The sequence below is a fragment of the Gastrolobium bilobum genome, unplaced genomic scaffold (assembly GCF_033153095.1).
Source record: "Gastrolobium bilobum isolate Gb01-03AN ecotype WA unplaced genomic scaffold, APGP_CSIRO_Gbil_v1 utg97174, whole genome shotgun sequence".
In the NCBI taxonomy this organism is placed as follows: domain Eukaryota; kingdom Viridiplantae; phylum Streptophyta; class Magnoliopsida; order Fabales; family Fabaceae; genus Gastrolobium; species Gastrolobium bilobum.
In genome coordinates this window covers 12,891-24,642 of record NW_026899238.1, presented here as the reverse complement: position 1 = coordinate 24,642, position 11,752 = coordinate 12,891, and the positions used below count along the sequence as shown (strand labels likewise).

At 35.5% G+C, this 11,752-nt stretch overlaps 1 protein-coding gene across 1 annotated transcript; it reads left to right on the top strand.

The window, feature by feature from the left end:
• Positions 1-4,037: 4,037 nt before the first annotated feature.
• Positions 4,038-5,937, top strand: LOC133288717 (zinc finger BED domain-containing protein RICESLEEPER 2-like). Its single transcript, XM_061486537.1, has 2 exons — positions 4,038-5,647; positions 5,913-5,937. The coding sequence occupies exons 1-2, from the start codon at positions 4,038-4,040 to the stop codon at positions 5,935-5,937; spliced, it is 1,635 nt and encodes a 544-aa protein (XP_061342521.1).
• Positions 5,938-11,752: the final 5,815 nt, after the last annotated feature.

The window sequence follows — 11,752 nt, the reverse complement described above, 5'->3', positions numbered from 1 at the left end:
CCGGTGTAAGTCATTTGCCAAACTATTTACTCATGTAATGCAAAAAGACATGCAGGTCTCTAGTGCGTGTTAAGACGTGCGCATCAACCAGAAGTGCGACATACGTGAGGACACACAAACACGTGCACACTAGGACACCACGTTGTTAAGAGTCTCGCACCCTGTACATGTGCATCTCTATCATTGAACACACTGCAACTAGATACGAGTCTAAGGCGCGCTTACCTTAGATGTGTGTTCCTCCAAATTTTGACATGTGGTAGTAACGTGGATGTTAGATTGACTAACCTCAAGTCATGGTACCTGTTATGGACTGGATCCATATTCTAACAATCCTATTACTAGTAAGATTGGATAGGAATATCACAATCATATAATCTAGAGAAGATCAAGGGATAAGATTCTTATCCCTCATCAATCAAGGCAGATTTCATATCAACTGGGAGATCTCAAAGGTCCAAGCCTATGAAGGTAATCCTTATAAATAAAAGGCTAAAGACCCAAGGTACACAGTATGAACTCATTTACTACTTCTGCCCACACTGTGCACACACTCACATCTCGGCTATAAGCTTATTACTTGTGCGCAGTGAGTGGGATATTGGCTATAAACCAACCAAGGTACCTATCTATAGGGTATCTCTGAGCACATACCAATGAGGTATCCTTATACGGTTCAACAGAATCGAATAGTACCCATGCGCGTTGTTGGCCTTGCTAAAGAGTATGCAAGAGATGCGCAAGTTTACGCAGCTACAAGTAATATAGGGCATATTTGAGACTCCAATATCGTTCCCACAAGGATCTTTAACGTTTTTGACTTGACTAAAATTTACAATTACTTAAAACTGAATTTCTAACTTAAAAGAAAACTATGATTAATGTTGATAAACAAAAAAATAAAGGGATTATATTTTCTTATGCAACAAAAGATATTTATCTTATGTTGCATTCACAATTTTATGTTGATCTCATTCCATGAGAAAAGAGAGGGAAAATTGAAGTGGGACCCATATCTTTTTGAGTGTGTAGGAGAGACTTGTTGTCTCATGTGACATGAGATTAATATTTCCTAAAAATAAAAAAAAACACACAAAAGATTAAAAGTTCATTTGGGGTTTTCTAATTTAGATTTAAAAATAATTTCATAATGCAAACAATGGAAGAAATAAAATAAAATGAGAAAATTATTTTTGGACTTTTCAAATTGATTATGTTTTGCAAGAATTACTAAGAAATTTTACTGAATCAAAAGCAAACAAATTTGACAAGGTTTTAAGAAATCTAGTTAGAAAAATGGGTTGAGTTCTGATTCCTTCCCCACAGCCCCTAGTGTCCAATTGCTTAACAAGATTCTTTCACAATTCTTTTTCAATTGGCAGACTACTGTGAATTTGTAATCCCATAAAAATCATTTTCCCTTTTGTTCTCACACAACTTATCCCTAAACAGGTGAGACTTATGAGCTTGAAGCTCATGTCCTTTTGGCCACATGGAGGAGTAAAAATCATCTCTGGATTACTCCCTCAAATAATCCCTTATTTGAGTCCATGAGCTCAACTCATTTTCCAGAGAAATTTATTTCTCGATAGACTTCTCTTAAGCAAACATATTTCATACGGCCAAAATGGAATAACATTCAAACATACAAAATCAGAGTTGAACTAAAGAAATTACACATTAATACCAGAAAAGCAATCAACAATAGTCACTGTGGTCAGGGTCTCAGTCACCCAACCCTTCAAAGGTTTAGCTCATACCCATAAGGATTGAGTTACAAAAACAAAAATGAAATGAAAATTACAAAGAAAATAAAGTGCAGAAAACTTAATCTACAACACGAGCGTTATTCACAGAAAATATCCTCGGTACTCTATAGACATATTCCAATCCAAACAAAGTAGCATCTATTACAGTACCAGAAAACACAAAAATAAAACTAAATAAAAGATAGAGAAGAAGAGAGCCCCCACTAGGGGTGTAAATGGGCCAGGCTGGCCTAGCCCGGCCTACAGCCCAGCCTACGATGAGCCTGGACTGGACTGGCCTTTATACATAATAGAATAGGCTTAGGCTATTAAGAGAGCCTTTTTATTAAATAAGCCATAGGCCAATTAAGTCAAGCCTGGCCTAAAGCCTTGTAGGCTGGCCTACTTAATTTATTAAAATAAAATAATTTTTTTATTCTAGGTGGCTAACTGGCTAAGCACTTTCAAGTCCAACTCTAATTTCATTTCGTGCAGCGCCGCTTCTCATCTTCTTCTTACGTCTTCAGTGTCTTCTTCTCGTTCTCAATTCTCACGCTCATTTCTCAGTTTCCTCCTTCTCTTCGACGTGCTTGTAAGTTGTCGCCGGCCATTTCCAACAAAATTTGTTTAGGTACGCTCTCTCTCTCCCCTCTCTTTCTCCTAATCTTTTTCTTTCTCTCCCAAAAGCCCACTTTCGTGATCTTCTTTATGGTACACAGAACTTGAAGAACCATCATTTTTCTGTGTGCGTGCGAAATCGAAGAAGCAACAAGGTTGAGTGTACTCCTTCTCTCTATTTTCTTCAACGGATTTTACAGATTGTGGGTAAGAACTTTTCTTCCCTCTTCTATTTTTTTGGATTTTATGGTATAAAGATAAAAATTAAATGGGGAGTGCTGCATGTAGGGGAGAGACAGAGAGTGGTGTCTGTCATCGGTTATTGTTTGGTGTACTTTACTAAAATCAATTTCCCTCTGTTTGGAATGAGTTTCTGCACTTTTCTCCGTGACTCTCTACACTCTGTACTCTGACATTCATCATAGAGCATGAAAATGCAGTAATCAGGAATCACAAACCAGCATATATCCATTTTTTAAAATTAAATTGAAAATGTATTGTGATTTTTACTAACTAAAACTTAAGAGTAGAAATACTCTTATTTACTTACTTTATAGACAAATTAATTTAGAGTACGTTGATATTAGGATTTAAGATTTTAACTTGGTCTGTATATTACAAATCCATGTTAACAAATATTTAAATATGGCATCTGCATTTTTTTGGCATAACTCATCTAAAGTTTTCTCGCCTTTATGTTCCTATCTTAATTCAATTTTCATTATGGTTGTTTTTGCTGCATGTGGATGGCACTGACTAGAGAGTAACAGCAAGCTTGGTTGACCATTCAATTGTTGTTTATCTGTTTTGTACATAGTTGATGTCATATTTTTATTGTTGGTTTTTTACAACTAAATGATCACTGATTCAATGCAAGTCTGCAACCTTCACTGAATCATTAATGTTTACATAGTCTAATCTCCTCCAAATTGGTTAGAAGAGGCCCCAGATTTGCTTCAGGATTTTTTTTAGCAGATCTTGTTTTTGTTCACTGAAATTTGTTTAGTTAAACCTTCACATCTAAAGGCTTTCCTGGCTATATATATAGTTTTGTAATTTGGGTTTTTTTTTTGGATAGCTGTAATTTGGGTTTCTATTTGGTGCTGCCAATAAATATATATGTCTCATTATATATGTCTCATCTCTCACCAGGTTTGTGATTGCTCTTTTTTTTGTACCATTTTTTATAGGCATAGAAAATGGACTCTACTCCAAGTGCAAGTGGTAATGTTATTGTTAGCGTACCAAGTGACCCCAATCAACCTTAAGTAAGGAATGAACAAGAAGAAGAAGTAACCGATAGTGCTATAGCTGCTACTGATTCTGCAGTTGCAGCAGATTCTGCAGCTGCATCAGATTCTGCAGCTGCTGGTGATAGTGAAAATTCAGTCATAGAAAAAAAAAAGGCGAAAAACATCAACTGTTTGGAATGAGTTTCATGAAGTTACTCTCCCCAATGGTCAATGAAAAGCAGTTTGCAATTATTACAAAGCTAAATTTGCTACGAGTGGGTGTGGAGCTAGCACTAGCCACTTGAGGAGGCATTCAGAAAGTTGCTTGAGAAGGAAAATAGACCAATCACGACTAAAGCAGTCAACAATATCATTTCAACCTACAAGTTCTGCCTTGAACCCTTTCCTTACGCCAGGAGGTAAGTATTCTAATCTAAAGATGAGAGAAATTATTGCTACTGTTATGATGGTACATGAGTATCCTTTTAGCATTGTAGAGGACACTGTTTGGATGTGGGCTTTTAAGTTTGCAAATCCTGATTTTGAGAAAGTTTCACGTCAAACAATAAAAAGTGATTGCATGGCAATATATCAGGCAGAAAAGAAGTGTCTTAAGGCTGAATTAATGAATGTGAATAGGATTAGTATAACCACTTATATGTGGAGATCTAATCACCAAGTTGCTAAGTATATGGTCATCACTGGCCATTTTATTGATTCAGAATGGAAATTACAAAAAAGAGTGTTAAGTTTTGTCAAAGTGCCACCTCCAAGACGTGGGGTTGATGTTGCTGATGCAATATTCAAATGTCTGGAATCATGGGGGATTGAAAATAAGGTGTTTTCCGTGTCTGTTGATAATGCTGCGTATAATGATGTTTGCATAAGAAATATCAAGAGCACATTGTCAAGAAGCAACAATTTAGTCCTTAATGGAAACATATTTCATGTTAGATGTTGCGCTCATATTCTGAATTTATTAGTGCAACATGGCCTTGGTCATATCAAAGAAATAATCGAGAATGTTCGTGAAAGTGTTAAATTTGTCAATCAATCTGACTTGAGGTTGAAGACTTTTTGTGATATTGTTAAGCAGATGGGGGTAAAAGAAAGAAAGTTAGTTATTGATTGTCCTACTAGATGGAACTCAACTTGTGAAATGCTATCTACTGCTTTAATATTCAAAGATGTATTTCCGGAATACAAGGAAAGGGAACCATATTATAATTACCTGCCATCTGCAGAAGAATGGAGCAAAGTTGATAAGGTCTGTAATCTTTTGGAGGTTTTTAGTCATGTTACTAATGTCATATCAGGTAGTGACTATCCCACAGCCAATTTATATCTCCCTGAAGTTTATAGGGTTAAAGAAGTAATTGATGCTGCAATTGAAGATAATGATGATTTTATGATATTAATGGCAAGGCCAATGAAAGTAAAATTTGACAAGTATTGGGGGGAGTGCAACCTGCTGATGGCGATTGCTAGTGTTCTTGACCCAAGGTGCAAACTGCATGTGGTAAATATTTGCTTCCCATTTATATACAAATCAGAAGTTGAGGCAAAAGAAAATGTTGAAAAAGTGAAGCAAGCTTTAGAAGATTTGTATAATGAGTATTGTGCTTTAGGTTTGCAAGAGCCAGTCTCTAATAGTGAGCTAGAAACTAGTGTGAACCAATCATCCTTGTCTTCCACTCTCCCACCTCAAGGTCCTAAATCTGGATTTTCTAAAATCATGAGCATTGTGTGTGAAAAGGAAATTGTTCCCCCAGTAAAATCAGAGTTAAAAAGTTATCTTGAAGAAGGGGTTTATATTTGTGATGAAAAATTTCACATTTCCTTTAATGCCTTGGAATGGTGGAAGACCAACAGCTTGAAATACAGAATTTTATCAAAGATGGCAAGAGATATATTAGCTGTTTCAATTTCTACAGTAGCATCTGAGTCCACATTTAGTGCTGGTGGAAGAGTAATGGATGCCTATCGTGCTAGTTTAGGCGAAAAGACTATTCAAGCATTAGTTTGTGGCGGAGATTGGCTACGAAACAAGTATGATTTGAAGAAAAAAATAAAAGGTATAAATAGAATTCTTGTTATTAAGTACTTAATTATTATTTTTTCTCATATATTGCTTCTGCTTGTTTGAATTTATGGTTGGTTCCCTTCTTATTTTTGTATGGCTAGGTTGATGGACCTGTGTTGCCTATGTTTCATTGCTTTAAAGGGTTTACAGGTAGATGTAAATTTCTACACTTTTTTGTCATGTAATGTTACATGCTGATTGCTGATGCAACTTAATATTGTGGAGTAATAGGTACCTTGTTGTTGCTGGTTTATGAAGTTATTGATGAAGCATCTTTCAATAATACTTTCTTTTCCCTTGTCTTGATTGAGTTATTAATGGTAGAATTGTAATTTCCCTTATATTTTCCTTTGCCATGTATGTGATAACAGGGAAGCACAATAGTGAGAAATGGCTGATGTGACAAATTGTAGATCGTTGGATGAAGCATGAATCTGATGGACAACAAGCAAGCTTTTGAACTTTTAGTTTTTCAGTTTTTAGTTTTTCCAAGTTTTTAGAAGGCACATGCACGGACGTGTTTCTTGGAGGAATCCAAGATTTAGCCGAATTGAACCTTCAAGTTCTGTAATTCTTAATCTTGCTGAACAATTTCACTTTGAGAATATGATCGGTATCTCTTAACCTTTTTACATTTAAACTTGGGTATGCAATGACAATATTTCAGGAGTTGTTTAATATTTAATTTGTATTTGTAAGTGATCCACTGGATATGTGTTGTAAAAGCAGGGAAACTGGAGATAACATTTTGTTGTTGTATAACCATGTGCCAGGTTGCAGTTTTGTGCTGCTCCTTTGCTCTATCAAATTGGAACTACTCTATTTCTGTTTCTATGCTTCGTTGTTTTTTCTCAACAACTCCCCAATTGGGGGTCCACAAAATTTGATATATTTATTTTATATCTATTTCTGTTGATGGATATATCTATTTTTGTTGATGGATTCAAGATTTATATATATTTATTTTATGAGCTTGGGGGTCCACAAAATTTGATATATTTATGGTTTACGATTCTCAATTATTACTTTACAATCTATGTCCAGAAAAATAACTCAATCACTCCTTGGTAGGCCTATAGCCATAGTAGGCCTTTTATTTTTTAAAAATAGAGCAGGCTTGGCCTATAAACGAAGCCTTTGATAGGCTGATAGGCCAGATAGGCTTAACTTTTTTTTACATAGGCTTAGGCCAGAAAAGTCAAAGCCCGGCCCAGCCCAGCCCATTTACACCCCTAGCCCCCACGCCTTTACTCGTTGCTTCTTTAAATCTCCTCCCCCTTGCAAGCAGCAGCAACGTTAGCCCTTAAATCAGAATCTATGTGTCTCTCTTTTTTCATAATTTGATTAATCTTCCTTTTCATGTGCATCACCACAGCTTAGCACTAAAAATTCGTTCCACACACGACCTCATCCTTGAAAATGATAGCTGGAATCTTTCTTTCGTTAGTCGAAATTTCTTTCTTTCTTTTTGGGGAAAAATTGATGGAGATGGGTTCAGATGGTAAATTGTTTGGGTAAGAAAAGAAGGGGGAAATGATTTATGGGTTGTAAGTACAAAGAAATTGTTATGGACGTTGACTTGAATTTGACTTGGGAGAGTTCACAGGTTCAGAAATGCAAATGGCAAGGGCCAAGGGTTTGTGTGAGATGAGCCATGTTGCTTTGCTCGATTCTGTGGTCTATTTTTCTCTCTCTATTTTTAGCCTATTTTAGTTTGTTGTTTTCTTTTTCTCCTTCAAAGTTGTCCTTCTGATTGTGGTACTGAAAATGGATGTATAATGGGCTGAAATAAAAACAAGATGTATCAGCAGCCCATAAGAAAATATTGACTAAAACTTTGTGAAAACGGGCCCTTATGTAACCTGAATAAGGCCTAAACAAGTCTTTATTCAAAGACTTATCACGCGTCTTGCTATATACATACCCAACCCCACGAATGAAAAACACCTTAGTCTCTACTGGTGTCCATCTCTTAACCTCAATCCCCACTATTATCCATCTCTCAACCTGAGTCTCCACTGGTATCCATATCTTAACCTTAGTCTCTACTAGTAACCATATCTTAGTTTCTATTTATCATTTGGTAACGAAAATGAGTTCGAATTTAGAAAAAGTTCGTTAACTTATATAAAATTGTAGGTTGTAACAGTTCGTTGTATACTGATATATTATCATACATATGATATTAAGCGCAGTTACAAATTATATTTCACTTAAATGTTAATACATGACTTCATGTAGTTGCATCTGCACTTTTTTTTTTTTTTTGTTATCTTTTTCAGTATTCATGTCAGCTAATTAATTTCATATATTGTAATTTAAGTGGCTTTAATGTTAGCTTATTCACTTTTTCATGTCATGTAAGTCCATGTATTTAATTTATATAAGTGTAATATGTAATACAACAACACTAAAAAATTGATGATCAGAAGAGTTAACCAAAGAAGAAAAATTCACTATTAAAAATTGTTAAAACCATGATGAGATTGAAATTCCAACTAAGATGCCAGCTGGATCGGGCATCAAGAGTGGGCCAACTCCTTCCAGCTCAATAGCATTATTTCTATCTCTTGTAAAATTCCACAAGAGACACAAGAAATCAAGATAGATAAAAACAAGGTCAGAAGATGATTCCAAAATATACCTTAACATAACAAGGCTCTTTGCACCCTTGAAAGTTTCGTTAACCCAGCTGTGTTTACGAAAAACAGTACTCTGTCACCATTCTTAAACATCCACCTCCTCTTTCCTACACTCACAGCTCTCTCTCCTTTTTTTATTTTTATTTTTGCTTCTTCAAACCACGATACGTTGATGAATGAAGTGACCGTTGAAGCTGGAGGTGGTCAAGGGCCAGCTCCAAATTCTGTACCCAAAAATGGAAAAGGCATGGTTGCATCTGCACCAGTGTTGGACAAAGGAGCCATGAAAATGTTAAAATCGAGAGACATTGATCATAATGAATATGAAGAAATAGGAGAGATTCCATCAAGGTTTGAGGTTTGGGTATGGTACTTGTATGAACTCTGCTCCTACTTTGTTCAAACTGTTCTCATCCCTGTAGTGTTTCCTCTCATAATCAGTCAGCTACAGCAGCTCCCTACGGATACTGTTCAGGACTGGGTCAAGAACCACCCAGGCATGGTTTGTGCACAAAAGGAAATTCATCTGTAAGTACACGCTTTAAATCATGACTAAATACTTTTTGGTACCTAACAAAAAAACAGGGTTTCACTCTAGTCCGTTATAAAAATAAATTAGTCAGTTGGTTCTTAATAAATTTAAAATGGATCTATTTTAGTTATTTTGAGGGACTAATATAAGTCTTTTTTTAAATTGTGAGGGACTACGATTTCAATTAAATGGGTTCACTTTGAATTTGTTAGGGACCAACTGACTAATTTTTTTTGTAAGAGACTAAAGTAAGGACCGTATTTTTTGTTAGGAACCAAAACAGATATTTACTCTTAAATCACTTTATAACTTGAGAATTTGAGTTTTTATTATTTTATTTTTTGGTAAAAATATTTTTGGGTCACCTTGTGTACTGTTAAGAACCTTGAGGTCACCACCCCAAAAGCTAGCTCAAAGGGTGGGAGTGCCCAAAGCCTTATAAACTCCACATTAGTTGCTCATACAACCAATGTGAGACTATATATCTCAACACGCCCCCTCACACAAGAGCCCATTGGGCTTGAAGAGTGGATAATGCAACAGGCCCAGCCTACCTGTGCTAAGAAACTCCACAAGAAAAAATGGGGGACAACGAGGCTCTGATACCAACTTGAATATAAAATAATAGAAGAATAATATGTTGTGTATTGATCTGTGTCAGAGAGTTACAATATATAGAGACCCTAATGGGCTTAAGTGAAAGGCCCAAACCTAATCCTAATACAGTCAGAATACAGTCAAAATATTTACGGATAAGACGGAATCCAATCATATCTAATCATATCATATCTAATATTCTAACACTCTCCCTCAAGCTGGTGCGTATATATTATGAGCACCAAGCTTGTTACAAATGTATTCAACCCGAGGACCTCTAAGAGCTTTAGTGAAAACATCCGCTAGTTGATCAGAGGAGTTGACGAAAGCAGTCTTGATTTCTACTGACTGAATCTTTTCTCGAATGAAGTGACAATCAATCTCTATATGTTTGGTCCTCTCATGAAAGACAGGATTAGAGGATATATGTAGCGCAGCTTGATTATCACAGATGACTGTCATGGGTTGTTTCTGTTCACAAAGATGAAGCTCCTAAATCAAGACTGCTTTCGTCAACTCCTCTGATCAACTAGCGGATGTTTTCACTAAAGCTCTTAGAGGTCCCCGGGTTGAATACATTTGTAACAAGCTTGGTGCTCATAATATATACGCACCAGCTTGGGGGGAGTGTTAGAATATTAGATATGATATGATTAGATATGATTGGATTACGTCTTAATCACTTCCGGTGAGAATAATGTCGTCAACATAGACTAACAAATAGATACACTTATCAGGAGATGTAATCCTATAAAACACAGAATGGTCAACTTTATACAACCAATGTGAGACTATATATCTCAACACGCCCCCTCACACGAGAGCCCATTGGGCTTGAAGAGTGGATAATGCAACAGGCCCAACCTACCTGTGCTAAGAAACTCCACAAGAGAAAATGGGGGACAACGAGGCTCTGATACCATGTTAAGAACCTTGAGGTCACCACCCCAAAAGCTAGCTCAAAGGGTGGGAGTGCCCAAGGCCTTATAAACTCCACATTGGTTGCTCATACAACCAATGTGAGACTATATATCTCAACATGTACTTTTGCTCCCGAGCCCTGATGTAAAAGTTTTCAAATTAGTTTTATTAAGAGGAAATAACTTTTTAAGTCCCCTACTTTACTCCCTGACAAAAATAAATTATTCTCGAGGTCTCTAAGAAATTCAAAGTGGACCCTTTTAGTTGAAATCGTGGTCCCTCACAAATTCAAAAAAGATCCACATTAGTCTCAAAAAGACTAAAATTGGTCTACTTTGAATTTCATAGAGACTAAGTGACTAATTATTTTTCATAAGGGACTAAAGTGAGGACCGAAATTTTTATTAGGGAGTAAAAAGTTACGGATTTGAATAATGGGAATTTTCTTTTTTGTTTTTTAATACATGTGAATTGTCTATTTACAAATATATCAAGGTTGCGATCACTCTAATTTGGTTAATCCGGATTTAATGAGAAGTGAATTCCCTACCGCATTTTATCGATTTTTCAATTTAATTTGATTTGATGGATCATGCGTAAGGGTGATTTTCTCTATATTATTCTTTTATTAGTTCTCTTGACTGTGAACTCGATATCTCAAAAAAGAAATTTAAACTCGATCCTTATCACTTCTTGAAATAATAAATGTTGTTTTGATTCAATTTTTCAAAAGAAGGTTGGAATGGTCATGAGTTTGAGAGTTGGTAGAAAAAGGATTTTTGTTTATGAAAAAAAATGGAAAGCTTGGAAACAAAGCAGAGGGTTCTATCAGCTGAGATCGTGAAAAGAAGTGCTGATTATGTTGCCTGCTTCCATGCATACTTTACTCTCACTCAGCACTTGAGATTCCTTTTCAACTTAGGGCACGCACTTCACCATGTCAACTGAATTTTATGTATTATTGATAACTATGCATGCACCTTTGTCGACCTAAACATGAGCAAGCAAGAAAACAAGCTACGTTATCTGTTCATATCCCTTTTGGCCAAAACAAGAGAGAAAATAATTATGCTTTCTTTTTTGGAAGTATACAAATTTTTATCACCGCGTTTTGAATTTTTAAAATATATAATATCCACATCGAAAATTTTATATACATTCAAAAAAAAATATTACAGGAACACTCTTCATTTTATAATATTTTTTAAGGAAATCATATTTTTCACATCAGTTTTTACAAAAATTCACTTCTATTTACATTTTATTGAATATATTTTATAAAATTATAATGATAGTCATTTTATCGACAATTTACACAAATAACATAATAACAGTTTCTATATATAATATTTTTTTCAAGAAACAAATGCTTGGACTAT